Source organism: Rattus norvegicus, chromosome 17 (genome assembly GCF_036323735.1).
Source record: "Rattus norvegicus strain BN/NHsdMcwi chromosome 17, GRCr8, whole genome shotgun sequence".
NCBI classification, from domain to species: domain Eukaryota; kingdom Metazoa; phylum Chordata; class Mammalia; order Rodentia; family Muridae; genus Rattus; species Rattus norvegicus.
Window position 1 is genome coordinate 1,758,246 of NC_086035.1, and position 18,584 is coordinate 1,776,829.

At 42.2% G+C, this 18,584-nt stretch overlaps 1 protein-coding gene across 8 annotated transcripts in view; it reads left to right on the forward strand.

The window, feature by feature from the left end:
* The window catches only part of Fancc (FA complementation group C), a 132,299-nt gene that overhangs the window by 71,872 nt on the left and 41,843 nt on the right, over nucleotides 1-18,584 (forward strand). For 7 of the 8 annotated variants that reach the window (XM_063276053.1, XM_006253489.5, NM_012557.2 and 4 more), the window contains 3 exons: nucleotides 1,578-1,691; nucleotides 2,857-2,921; nucleotides 14,240-14,404. In XM_063276053.1, coding sequence (XP_063132123.1) covers nucleotides 1,578-1,691; nucleotides 2,857-2,921; nucleotides 14,240-14,404 — 344 coding nt within the window. The remainder of the gene's footprint in view (nucleotides 1-1,577; nucleotides 1,692-2,856; nucleotides 2,922-14,239; nucleotides 14,405-18,584) is intronic. The other variant, XM_063276052.1, reaches the window with a different exon arrangement.

The window sequence follows — 18,584 nt, forward strand, 5'->3', positions numbered from 1 at the left end:
AAGTTGAGGTCGTGGGCTGGGTCTCCTAGCTCAGGTTTCCAACTATGGTATTCTAACATAGTTTGGAGCTCTGTGCTCAGGGCCCTGGAGCAGGTGTTGCCCACTCTGAGAAAATGCCTTCTTTGCTCTAAGAGCTTTCCAGAGTCAATCAGAATTTCCCATTTGGGAAAGAAGGAAAGAAGGTGGAAGGGATATATCATAGACTGCTTCTGTGTTTCTAATATGTCTCCAGATCTCACAGTTGATAAAGTCTGTCATGTGCCCTTGCTTACTTTTGAATATGTAAACTATTTGATGACAAAGTGGAAACAGGTACCCTGATAGATACCACAAAGACACAGGCACACAGCATGTGCTGTGTGGAGTCTGTGCCCACCATGGAACTTAACCTAGGCCTGGGTGCCTTGTCTCCTGTCCTGCTGTCAACTGTCATGGCTGCTTTTCCCCTCTCATCTCTGCTGTCAGACGTTGTTTGCAGCACAACAATAAAATGAGCCTTTTCCAGTGTAATCCCTGGTATCAGATTTAGATTTGTTTTCTTCAGTGTACGCCAGGTACATCAAAAGGATTTGATAGAGATTTAATAGGAAGGTCTGGGTCTCTGTTCGTTTGTTAAGGTATCTTGTTCAGGTAGCAAAGTCCTGAGAGACTCAGCGTGGGGTGAAGAGGCTCCCTCTCTGAGTCCCTGTCTCTGGGAATTCCAAGAGCTTCAAGATCTTTCCTGCCAAAGCTTTCACTCACTGGGCAGCAGGGTTCGGGCTTCCTATGAGCACTGCTGTTAGTGTGTGGTTTGGCATCTAGGGTTTCCTTAGGATACCCCACTTCTCATGCTTTCAAATTTCTCGTCTGTGAGCTTATGTGGTGATTTTCTGCATGTGATCCTCAGCCATTCCCTGACAGTCTCTCTCATTTGTGCTTACATTGTCTTCTGAAAAGGCCAAAGTTCTATTTTTATTTAGAAAGTAGTCCTACCTCCTTTTTTAACCTTGCCCATTGTGTCTTGATTTTTAGTTAGCAGATATTTTCCTCAGACACATGAAAAACACTTATGTTTCCTTATTATCTAATTTTTACATTGACCTCTTTAAACTAAATTTATGTATTCAGTGAACAGTATGAGGTAATAATTTTAGTTAGTTTTTTTTTTTTTAAGCAATTTCTAGGCATCATTTCTATGTAACCCTCCCTTTCCCTTCTGATAAGGTGATGGTCTTTTTCAGGTTTAAATTCTTGCAACTAGTCTGTGATAAAGACCTTTTGCTGAGGCTGTCACTTTGTGGCAGGGTGATACCCTGGCATGTGTAGCTTCATCAGTGCAAGCCTGGTTTGCACAGCCGTGAGATGGTGATGACCAGGCTCTTCTTGTGGTCAGTGTGGTTTGCTTCTCTCATTAGACTTGTTCCACAATAACAGTGGCCTAGATTTCCTTTTAATGCACTCATTTTAGTGCTGGCACTTCTGTTTGAATGAATGTTTGAATACATGACTGGTTTAATAGTAATCCTGGCACTTACAGGAGACACAGGCTCCAGGCGTTGTCTACTTGGGAGAAGTTGACTTTTCTCTTTGTTTTCTAGGGTTTGTTGTCTCATGTACTTTCTGCATTCAGATTCGACATGAAAGAAGTTTGTCTTTTTACCAAAAGTCTTGGATATGAATCTATTGATTACTATCCTAGTTTGCTTAAAAATGTGAGTATCTAACTTTATTAGTATTGGAATTCTCACCAATTATTCGAAGGGTGAATGGGATGTTCCCCTCCTTCAGGGAGTCGTTGAACTTTTGTCTGTTTTTCAGCTGGGGTAGTCTTGTGACCACAAGGAAGATGTGTTGAGGTTTGATCTGTTGCTGTTTACTGTAATGCTAACTTCTATACCTGAGGGTCTAGGCCAATGAGTGAATTCTCAAAGATAACAGCTTTTTGTTGTGCAAATCTTGTTATTGGTTAAATAAAACTGGCTACAGCCAGCTACTGGAAGGATTAGAGTCGGTGGATTTTGAGTTAGCTGGTTGTGGGTGGAGAAGAGAGGAAGGGAAGAAGAAGGAGAAGGGGAAGAAGCCATGAGAGGATCTACCATGAGCACATGACCAGGAGAAACAGCAAGTATTTCAAGAACACCTCTGGGGAGGCAGCCAGGCCAGCGGTTAGAAAAGTAGATTAGGCACGACCCCTGGTAATTGTCAAAGCCAAGTAAAATAACCATAGTCTGAATCTTATTTGTAAGTTGGTGGGGGGATAAGTTTAAATTGGTTGTGCTGCAAGATGTGAGATACCCTTGGACTCTCGCAACATCTCTCTCACTCAGATTCTGAGAAGAGCATCTTAACCAACATAAACACAGCCTGGACTTCAGAGCAGATCTCATATCTAAAATAGCCTCATTGAATTTTATGCTGAAGCAAAGCAGACAGTTAACTGAAGGGACTCAAGATGGAGCTCCACAGAGCTGTCCCCTGGCTCCATCGGGGCACGTGGGCACACACATTACACTCTTTTAAAAATGAGATCTTTGATGGTTATCAGCCATTTTGATGTTTTGGAAGTCATACCCATGAAAAGCATTTAAAAAACAAACAAGGATCTAAGAAAAGGAAGAAAATAAGTAAACTTCAGTATGTTTTAATTTTCTGTGGCTTTGGTGTTAATTCTAGGACACTGATGACCTGTCTACCCATTGGTTCAGCAGAATCCTAGACTCAGTGTAGAAACCCACATGGCAGCCAGTGTGATGTGACATTGCCTTCCTTTTAGAGAGTTGGAGAGGAAATGATGAGGGACGTGTCACTCACAGCAGGAGATGAGGTCATCAATCGTGTGGCAGTATGAGCTGACCTGCAGCTGATTTTGTTTTACAGATGGTTTTGTCGTTAGTGTCTGAGCTCAGAGGGAGTCATCTTAATGGACTGAACACTCAAAGTCGGTAGGTGTTAAACCAAACATCCCTCTGCTCAGGTTTCAAATGGTGGTGTTTGGTTATGAGAGAAAGGCTCACTCTCTCATTGTAAATGCATGTTCATAGTGCAGTTAGAGGCTGTGTGAAGACAGTTTGTAGTGGGAAGTTCTTTTGCATATTATTGTTTAAAGTCATTCTTCTCTCAGCAGTCACAGGGAAATTACATATGAAATGTCTCTTGTGTACACACTAGGAAAAAGCCCTTGCATATACAGTAAGGAGCACAAAGGAAAAAGAGCCTGAGGCTTACCCTGGGCTCACTGCAAGAGGAGAATGTGTGGACTCATATGGATTACCCCGCCCCTTCTCTATATGTGTACACCTTATAAACAATTGAGGTATTTTCAAGGTAACAGATAGTTTGATGTGCATACATGACCAACTTTTAAGAAACTCAATATTCTAGAATCTAGACTAAACAATTGAGATAGATTCGGAGAAATTAAAAAGAAATTAATGACATCACAGATGTTTCTTTACTCTTTGAGCAAAGTTGGAACTGTTTTCATTGGTGAGCACTGCATTTTTAACAAATCATTAACCAAAAGAATCTGGGCACTGAAGAGACTGTGTTCGAAAATTTTTTCTTGAAGCTGTTGCCAGATAAAGCCCTATCAAAACCGGTGTGTGTCCTGAGACTTTATGATTGCAGGGCTAGTACATGTTATGACTCTTGGAGAAAAACACTGTCAAAGATTCTGGCAACACTGGGTTTGCCCCCAACCTCCAAGACAGGACATGGAAAGCAAAGGTATAGGCAACAAAGAAAACAGATTAAAGGCCCAGAGAGGTGGCTCAGGGTAGACACTTGCTGTGGAAGCCTGGTGACCTGAGTTCAGCTTGGGAATCCCTGAGGGGGGACGAGGGGAGCAGTCCACAGAACTGTCTGATCTCACACATGTGCTGTAGCAGTGCACGCTCTGCAGCCGAGCTTACAGACAGCAACAGTAGTAACCATAGGTTTTTTAATGAGCAAACCGAACTTTATTAAATTCATTAAACTTAATTAGAATTTGGGTGCTTGGTAGCTCAGTGGTAGAACATTTGATAACATACTTAAGGCCCTTAGATTGAACCATTGAAACTATAGAATACAAGCTTTGTGAATCAAAGGGTACTGCCAAGAAAGCAAAATAAACAATGCGGACGAAACCTGTAGAATGAAGTAGACTTTTAGAAGTAATATTTCTGAGGTGGGCATATAGCACATGCCTATAATCCTTGTAATTGGCAGTCTAGGGCATAGGGTTTGTTGAGATAGAGTCTCGTGTAGACCAAGTTGGCCTCAAAATCACAGAGATCTGCCTGCCTCTGCCTTCCAAGTATTGAGACTTAAGGCATGCGCCATCATGCCCAGCCCCTAGGTTGGACTTCTTAACAAGCTTGAAGCCAGTCTGAGCTGCACAGTAAGACTTTGTCAAAAAAAAAAAAAAAACCAACCAAACAAACAAATACACACATTTCTTCCATAAGGAATTTGTGTCTGAGATTTCTAGATACTCTTAAACAGTAGCAACAAACACCCAGAACTGGACAGGCCTTGGAGACATATTGTAGTGGCAGAGGGCTAGTTTCTAACATCCTGTATGTGCCAGGCTCTGGGTTCAAACAAAGGGAAACAAAAACAAGCAGAAGAGTTAGCTTGAATAGGTATTCTACCAGAGAAATATATACCTGGTAAAATAGGGCATAGCACACAATTTTAATCCCAGAATTTGGGAAATGAGGACAAGAGGCTCATCCTCAGATACAGAACAAATTGGGAACCCTATCTCTAAAATCAAATCAAAACAAACAGAACATGTGGCTTCTAAACAAACAAAAATGCATTCAACACCACACCCAATAGGGAGCATGTAAACCAGATATAATGGTTAATACTTAACCATAATGATTATAAAAAGAAAGGGAAGGAAAACCCCAGTGTTGTTGAGGAGAAATTGGAGTGCTGTGTATTGCTGGGGATAGTATAAAATGGAGCAGCCACAGTGGGAAACAGATCGATGTTTTCCAGAAGAATTAAACAGAGTTTCTGTGTGACACAGAAAATCCACTGCAAGGTACATTTCTCCTCTCTCTTCTATTGCTAGTCTCTACTCTGCCTTTGATCCCAATGAATCTATCTATTCTAGGATCCCATATATATGGAATAAAAATTGTTTCAGTATTGTACTGGCTTTACTAAGCATGTGATAAAAACACTGATCAAAAAGAGGGAAAAAGGGTTCCTTGGACTTCTGGGCCACAATTTATTGCTGAGGATATAGTCAAGGTAGAAAGTTGAGCGCAAAGTTGGAGCAGAAACTATGAAGGAACACAGCCACCTGCATAGGGATGGTGGCACCCAGAATAGGCTGGGCCCTCTTAGCATCCAATGTCTTAGCATCTAAGACATTTCCCACAGGCATCCCCACAAGCCGGTCTGATGTGGGTAATCTTTAATTGAGACTTCCTTCTCAGGTGACTTTAAATTGTGTCAGGTTGTTGGTTAAAGGTAAGTAGGAAATTATTTTTAAAAATTTAAAACAGGCAACTGTATACCAATTTTGTTAGTTGACCACAACTAAAAAACAAGATGTATTTATATTTCATTGGACATATGTCCACTATAAAAAGAAATAGAAGTTTTATGTATGCACAAGCCTGGGAAGACTGTGTAAACATGCTTAGTAAAACCAGTCCAACACAGAAGCAAATAGGTTTTTATTCTATGTATATGAAGTCCTAGAGTAGGCAGATTCATTGGCACGGAAGGCAGAACAGAGATCAGTGGCTGGAGGGAGGAGAGAAAGGGAAGTTATGTTTAATGTATGCAGTTTGTTGGGAGCAGTGAAAACTTTTGCATAAGTAATATTGGTGGGAAGACAGCATGTGAACATATTTAGCGTTAGTCACTACCTATATGTGGCTAAATGATAGCTTATTTATCCAATGAGAAGACTAAAGAAAAAAATGCGCCACTGCATACTCCAAGTGAATAAAGTTTACGACACTCATTTTAATGTATGTTAAAGGTTTGGATTCTATACACTGAGCACGAGTGTGTGGCCCAATGCAACCACATTGGTAAACAGTGTAGTAGCTTATTACTGCATGTGGTGTAACCTGCAAGGTGGCTCAGTGGGGGAAGTGCATTTGCACTAAGCTTGGTGACCTGAGGCTGTCTCTAGGACCAGGATGGAAATGCCAGGGTTATATGCAGGTCATTGCAGAACAGGCAAGCGAATGGACAGTAAACATGGAAGGAATGGCAAGCACATGCATGACTTCAGAAGATGGTACAATAGAGAGCCTCAGATGTTTTTCCTCCACTGGGTAGCTGGGACACTATTTATTAATAGCCAAACCAGCTTATCACAGAAGCAGAGATTCTGCAGTACTAGACAGAGACACCAGAGGGAGCAAAGATCACTGGCTCATGTAACTAAAACAGAGACATTCATTCCTGAGGCTTCACTGCATAAAGTGAGCAAGACTGGAACTCAGATGTCACCTCTGGCAGTGAAACAGTAAGAGCACGCTGTATGCTTTCTGCAACAGTCTCACCTTATATTGTATTTTACATTTATTTTTACAATTACTTTTAGCTATTTTAATGAGGTTTATCTTTCTTTAAAAATTTGAGTATATTTATTTGAATATATTTTCCTGCGCATATACTTTATGACCATTTAGATAGTGACCAGAGATTATTTATTTCTCATTATTTTCAAACTTTATTTTGACAAGGTTCATGTATGAGGCTGGCCTCAAACTCACTGTGTAGCCAGGATGACGTTGGATTTGTTTCTGCTCCGCAGTGCTAGGATGACAGGTGCACACCACACCCAGTGTATGTGCTGCTGGAGGTCAAAGTCAGGGCTTTGTGGATCTAGGTAAGCCACCAGCTGAGCTGGGATCTCTAGATACAGGGACTGAAATGAGAGGACACACACACACACACACACACACACACACACACACACACACACGAGCACACACATGCATCACAGCAGAAGTAGCCCTACATATACACTGTACAACTGTTGTAAGAGGTAAAGGATGTTACAGAAGGATAAAAGGGTCTGTTTAAGCAGTAAATATTAGCAACAGAGTACACAGATACAAAGCACACACTAAAGGTTGGTGGAAAAAAAGAAAATAAGGAGAAAGGGATCTGACAGTCCACTTTGAATAATGCATTTTTTCATAATGAAGAATAGTAAGTGGACAGGACCCAGGGTGGTGCTAATGCCCAGTTCAGCCAGTGGATATATATGGAGCACCCCATATAATATTAATAGAACACATACTTTTTCCTTAGAGAATGATCCAGGATAGGCCACATTATGGAATACAAAATTCATCTTAATAAACCGAAGAAGACTAAAGTCATATGAACTGTCCGTTTTGATCACAAGGAAGTGAAACTAGAAATCCATACAAAAGGAAAACAGGAAGCTTTATATAAATTATTACATTTTAAAACAGCCAGTGCTCAAAGAAATGATACATTTAGAAAAATACCTTGAGAGAAATGACAGTGAACATGCCACATAAGCACTTGAAGGTTGTGGCAAAAGTTAGGATATTCACTTAAAAAGAACCCGAGTTAGAAAGAGGCAGAAGATTAGACTAGCCATCAGCAATAGAGAACAATAGAAAAAAAATCAAAACTGAGAGGTGTGAGGAACTTAGTCTTGGGCTGTGAGATACCACTGAACAGCTGGGACAATCTAGGACTGTAGGCTGTTCTAGAAATGTGCAGGTCTTTAAGAAGTAAAAATAAGAGCAGCTTAAGTCAGGTGTTCAAAACTTCCCAACAAAAACCCAAAGATCAAAAGACTTTACTGGAAGATCCTTCCAAGGACAAAAGGAGTTAACAATTCTTTTAAATTCTGCCAGCCTCCTAGAGAAGAGGGCGACACTTTCAAATCAGTCTGTAAGGGTAGCCGGACAGACAGCACAGTCAAGCACAGCTCCCTAAAGAAAGCGGGGTTGGGGATTTAGCTCAGTGGTAGAGCGCTTGCCTAGCAAGCACAAGGCCCTGGGTTCAGTCCCCAGCTCCGAAAAAAAAAAAAAAAAAAGAAAAGAAAAAAAAAAAAAAAAGAAAGCAGGGTTGGTTGATGTCTTTGGCAGATATGTGTGAGCAGTAGGTGTGTACAGAGAAAGCAGGGTTGGCAGATAGGTGTGAGCGGTAGGTGTACACAGAGCTTCGCACCACCAATTACCAGGGAATGCAAACCAGAACTGCACAGTAGTTCATATGAATAAAGAAAGGTGTAAGGGGGCTGAATGTAGTGTTGTATAACTTTAATTTCAGCACTCAAGAGACAGAGGCAGGCAGATCCTTAGGTTCTGAGGCCAGTCTGGTCTACATGGTAAGCTCCAGGCCAGCTAAAGCCACATAATAAGATTCTGTCTCTAAAATTTAAGGGAGGGAAGGTTTAGTTAGGAGACAGTGTGTCCTGCCATGCTGTTGACATTAGGTACTGTTGGTAAGCATGTAGGGTGTGTAGCTACTTTAGACAAGCCACAGTGGTTTATTCACAAAGAAAAGTGCATCTGGTATGATGCTGCATGCCTGTGGGAATCCCGAGGGTCCAGAGTCCAAGGCCAGCTGTGGCTACATGAGACTTGGTCTTAAGCAAGTAAATGGAGTTACCACGTGACCAGTTGCAAACCTATGTTGGTTATATTTTCACACTAGCCATGGGATAGAAGTAACCTCTGTGTATCTTGTTAGATGAAAGCACAGCATAGACACAACTAAATTTTAGTCATCCTTAAAAAAGAAAAATAGGAAAGCGCTGTTGAGTGCTATGCCATGGCAGACTGGAAGAACACTACACAGAGAAATAAGCCAGCTACCAAGGACAATTGCTGCATTCCAAGGTAGCCAGTCTCTCAGGAAGTAGAATGCTATTTGTCATGGGCTGGGAGGAAGGGAGACAGGAGTCTTGGTTGATACAGAGTTTTAATTTTGTAAAATGTGGAAGTTGTGGAGATCTTTTGCTAAGGCGATGGTTTGAAAGTTGGTATAATGTGGGTTTTGGTATCACCTGAGGATACTCTTAAGTGTTTGTGATTTCAGGAGGATAGAGGTTATTTCCAAGCCAGGCTGGAAGAGGTGCATGATAAATCTCCTTAACAATTTTAAAGTCACTGGAGTACACCTTTAATCCTAGTACTCAGGAGGCAGGAGCAAGCAGATGTCTTGAGTTCGAACCTTGTCTACAGAGCAAGTTCTAGGACAACCAGGGCTACACAGAGAGATCCTGTCACAAAAAACAAATCAACAACAACAACAAAATTTAAAGTCTCCTATAAAATTAGGTAGAGCTTAAGCTTATCAAAATACAGACAAGCCAATAGATATCCCTCTGAAGATGCTCATGGCATCTGTGGATCCAGCCTGAGGCTTGTCAGATACCTGGAGATCAAGTTCAAGAGGGAGAGATGTAGCTTCCCAGTCAGCGTTACAGTGAGTGCTAGGCTTTGACTTGTTGCCAGAGCCGTATTCCAAACCACTCCTGTGCAAGAACTGACCTGCAGAAGGCTTGATGTGAAGCACACACTGCTAGAACCATCCCTCCTGTGTGCTTGTCTCTAGCCTGTCCTTTCTGAGCAAGCCGCAGGACTATACGGTGAGGTTCCTTTTTGGAAGGCTCACAGCATCACACCTTGTAGCTGTTATAGCAAAGACCTGGATAAAGTGTAAACATCTGTAGTTGAATTTTTTTTTCTTGGTCCTATCATTGTATCAGCTTCTCTAAAGAGAGCTAAATTTTGACCATCTCTGCTTCTGAACTCAGGTCATCAATCTAAATTTTATAAAGATTTTAAAACTGTGAGGTGAATTTTAAATAGTCTAGCAACAAAAAGTTAACATTGAGTGGAATCCCTTAGTGTACCAAAGAGAACAGTAAGCCTTTTTATTTGGGATGGTGTTTGGGGGTCTTTGGCTACTTGAACTTTTGAAGTTATACTAATAGAAGGAATGATAACAGGTGTGTTTTCATAAGTGGGTACACTTTTGTTGATTCAGGGATGAACCAGAAAGTTTGTAGCCCACTGTGCTGTGTGTGGTTCCAAGGTTCTTGGCTGATAACTCTAGACATATAAGACAGTGCTGCACTTTAGTTGTCCTTAGTGTGGCCGCATGGTTATGAAGCCCCCGCCTTCCAATCAGGTTTGGCATCTGTCTTTGAAGTGCTGTCCTGGTATCATTTTCCCTTAGGACAGAAGATTCTGGGTTGAGGTTAGAGTTATATAGCAGCTGTACCTTAAGAATTCCCAGTTTGGGACTGAAGAAATAGTTTTGTTGGTGAAGCGTTGCTGTGCAAACAGGGGGACCCTAGTTTGATCCCCTGTATCCGTGTAAAAACCCTGAGCACAGTGGTATGTATTTTTCATCCTAATCCTGGGGAGGTGGAGACAGGGCTCCCTGAGGCTCGTTGTGCATCCAGCCTAATCTAATCAGTGAGCCCCACGTCCCAGTGAGAGACCTGCTCTCAAAAACAAGATACCTGCCCATGCCCCACACAGGGATTTTGACTTTTGTCCGAGGTTTTAAGGGGCTAAGTTATTTTTCATTTTTAATGGCTAGGGAACAGCATTTCATGGTTTTGGCTATTAAAAACAAGACTTTAAAAGCTCATAAAAAGATTCAAAGATCATGTGAGGGAGGCATCAAGTTACGTTTTAAAGTCAATTTTCTGATAAGACTAAATGAACTCCATAGGAGGGTTGAATTTCTTTTGAAAACTATGTACTAGCTCAACACACTTTGAAAAATTACCAAGGAAAATTGTATATTATTCAATTATAAAATTCTTTGACAGGGGAAAAACAAGACTGTGCTCAACAGGATTCAGTGGAGCAAATGAGGACGCTTGAGGTGTGTGCGACATCCCTGGGGTGTCAGACTAGCATGAGCATCCCATGAACTCTGTGGTTTCCGTTAGGAGTTATCCCAGTGCTGTCCAGCACAGACCTGCTGCTGCTAGGAATAACTACTAACCACAGTGATTTCACCTACCCAGTGTCCTCACAGATGTCCTTTAGTGAACTCCGCTCTGTGCTGAGGAGTTTGTCCATGTGGTTTTTGGAAAATAAGCATCTAAGACAGTTAGAAGATGCAATGCAAAGAACACTATTTCAGCTGACAGTGTCCAGTAGGCTCTCCTGATCATGGCTGGGAGAACTGTTAGCATATGGACTGGTGGCCAGTGGTTTGTCATATCTGTAGTACCAAAACCCGGCATTTCCCCCCCTGGGTATTTACCTCCAGAGGCAAGAACAAGTTGTTTAATGAGAGAATCAGTTGAATTTGACTCACAGGGAGAAATCATTCAGTTGACTGTTAATCTTGGACTAAAGGTAGCAGCTCAGAGAAACACATGTAGGCTTATGGTTCACTCTGTGGGCGTGTCTGTGTTCCCGCCTCTCTGTTGATTTCTAACACATTTGGTTGCCTTTTTTATGTCCTGTTACCTCTTACTTGGCATGTACACCAGAGTGCTGAGTGTGGTAGTAAATTAAAGACCAGAAGAGATCCTCATGCCCACAAGTCATGGCTCAGTTTCATGCATTCCTTTCTGCTGCAGATTTTCAGAACCATTTGAGTTAGTAAATTTATGCTTCAGCTTTGGGGCTTGACACAGATGTTCAGAGACAGGTTAGGTACTTCAGTCAACTAAATCTGCTTGGTGATTAGGACAATAAATGAGAAACGCAGTGTTTCCAAAGAGATCTGCTCTGAGTACCATGTAGAAGTTGTTCCAGAGGTGGAGCAGCTGAGGACTGAGGACTGAGCATCAAGCACTGAGAATGAACTTTTCCACGAGTTGTCTTTACTGGTCTCAAACAACCTGAAATATGCCTTTCGTTACTGCAAATACTATTTCTGCATATTTGGTGTTTTAATAGCATTGAATTTTAGCTTTAAAAAGTTCAATTATAAAGTATTTGACATCTATGTGCCCATTGCCCAAGTTTTCAAATGTGTATGTTACATTATTGTTTGCATTTGATGGTTTAAGGAAATAGTTGTGATTTGAAAGCATCTCTTTCTCACTACACTGCTTCCTCTCCAGAGGGACCACCCCCTAGAAAAGTTGCTGTCAACCCTTTGAATTCTACTTTCCTTGTGCTTGCTTCATATGTGTGTGTATTACTGTGAATGCTTTAGAATTCAGATAAGTAATAACATGGATGAGATATTTTTTCCTTTCTTTGTTCATAATTATACTTTTAACCTTTGTGTGTCTGGATAATATATGCCTGGTTCATTTCAGTTTAACTGCCATTTAGCATTCCATTCATTAACTAAACCACAAGTTATCTGTTATTTATTGATTTCTGTACAAATACACAGCAAGTTGCATTCTACCCTTTCAAAACACTTGTTGAAGTCTCCTTAATCTATAAGGAGGCTGGGCCTTTTGATCTGTATTCTTGGTTCTCAGTCTTACTGATCCTCTGTGTGCCCTAAGTGAAACACATAGTCCAGTGTGAAAACCTGTAGACCAGAAAGTGAGGATGGGAGTGCCTTGCATTTCCCACAAACCTAGCACGTGGGCTCACTGGAGTGCTGTCTGCTGAAGCATGTACCCTGCAGTCTCCTGCCTAGCTCTGTAGTCACTGGCCCTGCAGAGCTGGTGAGCTCCTGAGATACAGCTAGGGTCCCAGTCTCTAGTGTTGCTACACCTTAACTCATTTAGACTGTTACATGTGACAGTGTACTGGTCAGAGACCTGTCACAAAGCAGCATTTGAGGCTCCTGGAACTCAAGGGAACTAGCGATATTTCCCAGGCAGCTTGGACATAGAAGACCGAGCAGGAGGCTTGGGGCTGGTGTAGCAGCAAAATAACGATCTGAGAGAGGCAGGAAGGAAAATCGGTTCAACATGACTTTTAGCAGATGCTGGTTCCAACTTCTAGAGTCCAATGCTGGCAGTTTATTTTTTAGGCATTTAGGTACAGTACAATTTGGGGAAAAGTTTCCTGGGAACAATTATTTCAGTCCCATGTATACAATAAACCATAAAGCAGTTTCAGGGCCTAGGGGAGGGTCAGGTGTGACTTAGGTCATACAGATAAAGTAGAGGTCACCAAACTACAAAGGGTATATATCTTCCCTAAGGATGTGTTCTCTGACTGAGACACAATGCTCAGGAGTCAGGTGTGGTAGAAATTATTTAAGTCCCAGCCAGAGGTTTCTATCCCACCTTCAATCCTTTTGTTCCCGGATGAAAGACACACACAACCTTTATATTTACAATAAACCCTAAACGGTACAAAAGCCGGACATCTGCCTATCCTCTGTGTTGTTAAAAATCTACTTTACTATGGATAGCTCCAAGTTATTATTTACTGTGTTTCATTTGGGCTGCTCTTAACTACAATTGCCTAGTCCTCAGGGCAAAGTTCTCTTGACTCCTAACCCATGCTGACTTCTCCTTCCTTCTCTTGCACTCTCTTCTGCCTAGCTATTCGCTGTCAGTATCTTTATTTACCAATAAGAAATAAATTGGTGGCAGGGTCACTCAGTGACTTACTTTCAAATTTTTTGGTCTCTGGGGCAACCAGCCTTGGGGCCCAATATTAGCCTTTGAATATAAGCAGCATTTGATCAACCCACGACTTAAGGAAGTGTCTGGGATAAACATTCTGAAAGATTCTGGTGAGGCCTGGATGTACAGAGAAGCAAAGGTCACCAGGTTATTAACTACATCCACTCCCAGCCTTCTGGGTGGAAAACAGGCACTTATCCCTTCCATTAAAGAGGCAAGCCTGCATGTTTGACACTCCTGGATTTCCTAGTGCTCATCTGTGGGCAGCACAAGATCCTGATGTGAAGTTGAGAGAGCTGATAAACTGCCTCCTGTTGATGAGCCATGGAGTAAGGCAGATGCCAGCGGTGGTCAGGAGACTACTCAGGTTTAGTTGGAGGTGGTGGTGGAGGGCACCATTACTGAGCCAGGTGTCAAGCTGCTAGGGAGTTGAGAGCAACTGACTGCTGGATCAGGCCAGAGCTGGTGTCTGCACAGGGGTTCTATGGAAGGACACTCGGAGTTGTTTGGGCCCTGTGAGTCAGGTGTGTTTGCAGATAGCTGTGCAAAAAAAGTCCTCCTGTGAGTGTAGCCGATGTGGGAATAGCAGTGATTAAAGAAGACCATGCTAGAGAAAGTCTTTGCTAGGCCAATGTGGGGACCTGCCCCTGTCCTTTCAGCAGGAAGACTGTGTTCAGTTACATATGGCTTTCAGATGTGGGCCATCACTCATTACCTTTTCTCCAATAGGATGGCTCCTGAGCGCATGATGTCCCTGTCACAAGTCTGTGTCCCTCTTGTTACTCTGCCTGATATTGAACCCCTGGTAGAGGCTCTCCTAACCTACCATGGACATGAGCCCCAAGAAGTCCTGTCTGCTGAGTTCTTTGAAGCTGTAACTGAGGCCTTCTTATCGTGAGTACATCCTTCTTACCTCTTGGTTTGTTTTCCCTAGGTGTAGAATATTGTAGTATGGAGAAAACACATGGTAGTATATTTAATGTTTTCAATTTCTTTTTATTTTCACTACACTTATTTACTTATTTATTATTGGTGTTTGTGGAAGTCTGAGAACAAGTTACAGGAGTTGGTTTTCTTTTCCCTCCATCTGAGTACCAGTGACTGACCTCAGTTCTTGATGCTTGGCAGCAAGTGTTTTATAATCACCTCCCTCACCCACCATCTCAGTTCCCTTCGATGCTCTTAAATGTTTCTAAGGCTCCCAAAGAGAGCTTTATGTGGATTGTATATCCCAATATTTGTCATATATGAAATCACAACCAGAAATTTAGAAAGTGCTTTCTGAGCTGGGGCAGCATACTTGCCCATCACAAGGCATAGGTTTGATTCTCAGTTCTTCAAGTGGAGGGAAGGGGAAAGGAGAATATTCCTTCAAAAGAAAATGGCTTTATTTTAAAATAATCCTAAAGGGCTATGAAGATGGCTTAGTGGATAGGGACACTTGCTGAGCCCGCACAACTCACATCCTTATCAACCACACTGAGGCTGTGACGGCTATGCATACCTGTCACCCAAGCACTGAGGGGTGGGGTTGAAATAGCTGGATCCCTGGAGCTTTTTTTTTTTTTTTTTTTTTTTTAACCAACCAGCCAGGCCTCCAAATGGGAAGATCCAGGATCAGTCAGAGGCCCTATCTCAAGGGAATAAGGTGGAAAGTGATAGAGCTGGCTACCTATTGTCTTCTCTGACCTCCACATGTGCATAGAATTGCACACACATAATAAGAGGAGGAGGAGGAGGAGCAGGAGGAAAAGGAAGAGGAGAAAGAGGAAGGGAAGGAAGAGGGAGGAGGAAAGAGAAGAAGGAGGAGGGAAGAAGGAGGGAGGAGGAAGAAGAAGAAGAGATCTTTATAATATAGACAGAGACAACCTGTTTAATAGGGGACATCATGTCTTATGAATCACTTTGTCTCTCATTGGAAAGCTATGTTCAGTCTGTGGGATATAATGCTTTGGTGGAAATGCCTATCCCTACACAGCTGCATAATTGGAATGGTGGTGATATCATAATGACCATTGGAGATAGGAGTGGATAGTTTGCTTTGACCTAAATTTGAAATGGTCCTGTTTTGAAGGTTAGTTGCAGTATGGGATCCGAGGTTATATTAATGAGGCTTTTATACATTAAAGTCTATTGCCCAAGCCTGGGATGGTGTCTCACTTGGCAAAGTACTTGCTGTGCAAGCATGAGTCCCTAACTGTAGATTCCCAGCACTTGCATAGAAAAAGCCCATTGTGGTGTCATGTACCTGTTATTCTAGTGAAAGGCAAGCAGAGACAGGAGGATACCTGGGCAGCCTGGCCAAATCAGCAAACTCCAGGCCAAGTTGGAGATCCTGTTTCAAAAAATAAAGTGGAGAGTGATTGCAGACGACACCTAGTATCTGACTTCTTCTACACGTGACATGCACCATGTACATGCATGTACACACACATGCATGCACACACAGTTGTAAGTCTACTTTGCAGTTCTGAACTTGCACCTCTGTATGGCTTTGTAGCATAATTTGAAAAATGTCTATTCTTATGTTAGGTGCACCTTCCCAGCGTTGGCATGTTTTGTTATATGGTGAGAATTTTCAGCTGCTGTGCTCTGTCATCTTTGTTGACATGTCACAAGGTGTTGAAAAGCTGCCAGAATTTTCCAGGATTCTAATTTCTGCTTAAAAGCTTAAATTTGGTCTTCAGGGGGTAAAAGTCTGTCAGCCTGGGTGGATGTGTGGAACTCACAGTTGGGGGATAGAACTGGCTTCCAAATAGTTGTCCTTTTAGTACACATGCGCATCACCTCACACATATGCACAGTGATGATAATAAGTAATTTATCTTAAATAAATGCCCCAGGGACCCTCTTATCTCTGCCTGCTCTGCAGTGGGATTATGGGTACATGCCAGCACAATGGTCTTAAAATAAATAAAATGAACAAAACCCCTTCATGCCTATCATGGGTCACAGATTCTATCCTGTTTTGTTTTGTTTTGTTTTCTTTAGGTTGACTTGGTCACTTAGCTAGTTGTTGAGAAAATATGTGTCACTTACCCACATGAATAACCACTATTGGCAGATTGTCATTCTTTCAAGTCACTGGTCATGGAACTAAAGTGTCACAGGAGGCAAGTGCTCACCCTAGTGTGGAACTACCTCTATGCAGACAGCATAGACTAAGCATGGGGCAGAGTGTCTTGTGTGTTTTCCCCCTACCATGAAGAATTTCTAAAACTCTTCTCAAGAGTAACCGTTAACAAATATGTATTTATACAGGTCATCCCATGCTCTTGCTGACTATGTCTGCTTTCCCTGTGAAGGTATAGGCAAGGGTGAGGGTGCAGTGACTGTCCCCATGTCCCTGATCACCCAGGTGCAGTTGCCTGCTGTTGGCTTTTGCACTGTTAGCGCAGTGGTTCAGGAAAATCCATGAGAGTCTGCATAGCTACTCAACACTTTTATTGTCTGTAGCCACGCTCCACAGCAAAGGTCTTTGGTCCGTGGCTAACACTGCCAGTAGATGGATCATGGTGCAGCAAGTCCAGCAGCCAGGACTGGAGGTCACACTTAGGGAGACATGAATGAGTTGTAGCATCATCTTCTAACTCATCAAATTCATTTTTATTCCAACCCTCGATGGCCACTGGAGGTCACTGAAAGTTACTGGCGGTCTCTGATGCTACAGTGAACATGCACTGTAATAGCATGTAAGCCTGGTGCATCAGAAGACACTTACAGCAAAGCCGAGAGAAGACCCTGTCGTCAGTCCTTCTCTCATTCATGTCTGTACACATGCCCTGGAGATGTCTGTGCCTCGTGAGTCAGTGCTCTGATCTGTTGGCTTCACCTTCTGCTCACAGATGGTGGTTAGTCACCGTTTGGGTGCTAGGAGTCAAGCCTGAGTCCTTTGCAAGAGCAACACATGTTCTCTCAGCCACTGACCCATGTCTCCAGCCTCCTTCAAACGCTTAGAAACACATTATTGCAAACAAACAAAAAGGAATATGCACTTCCTTTTATTACATTCCATGTAGGCACAAAGGAAAACATCAAACTGACTTGGGATTACAAGATTTATTCCAGGTGTAGCCCGAGATGGCAATAGCATAGTAAATATTATATACCCTGGTAACAGTTTTTAGTAGTAGAGTCTGATGTGTATAATAAAGTAAGGCTGGTTCCTTCTCATTTCTATTTTTTGTAGTTTAAATGTGGTGCATGCGTGTGTGTGTGTGTGTGTGTGTGTGTGTGTGTGTGTGTGTGTGTGTGTGTAAATCTGGGGGAAGACCCCAGCAAGTATGAAGTGTGCGGGCTACCATGTTTGCGTGTTACACGAGCACACCTGTCTTTCTGTCTGTTCAGTCTCACTCTGATGCAGCAGTGTTTACTGTCTGCCCCATATTCACAACAGTTCACTCTTCTAGTAACTCGATAGCTGTTGTTTTGTTTTGAAATTTTGGCTATCACCTCAGATGTCCTGTTGTATCATTGCATTTGGGAAATGACAAAGTTCAGAAGATGAGGGAATTCCTGGTAGAGTATTTCCATTTTCCATATACAACTCTTAACATTTATAAACAATAAAAGTTTCATTTTCTATGAAATCAGATCATCCAGAGAGGCTAAGTTGTTTAATGTTTTTTAAAAGGTCAAAACAAGAACTATATGTGGTAGCTCACACTTGTATCCCAGTACTCAGGAGACTGAGACAGGAGGATTGTCAGAAGTCAAGGCCAACCTGGACTATACCACACCCTGTCTGAAAAAAAAAAACAAAAACAAAAAAACAACCAACTAAATAAACAAACTGAAAGACTGATGCATAATTTTGCTGGTTAACATCTGAGGCCAGGAACTGGTGAGATGGCTAAGGGCTAAGAGCACACAAGTGCTCCTGCACTGAATCCGAGTTTAGTTCCCAGCATCCATGTTGGGAAACTCACAACATATAACTCCAGCCCAGTCCAGGGGATCGGTGTCGTCTTCTGGCCTCTGTTGGCATCTTCACACACACGGTACACACTCATACGCAGACGAAAAACATCCATAATGACCATGAACAATTGAAAAGTCATTTTTTTATCTTCTT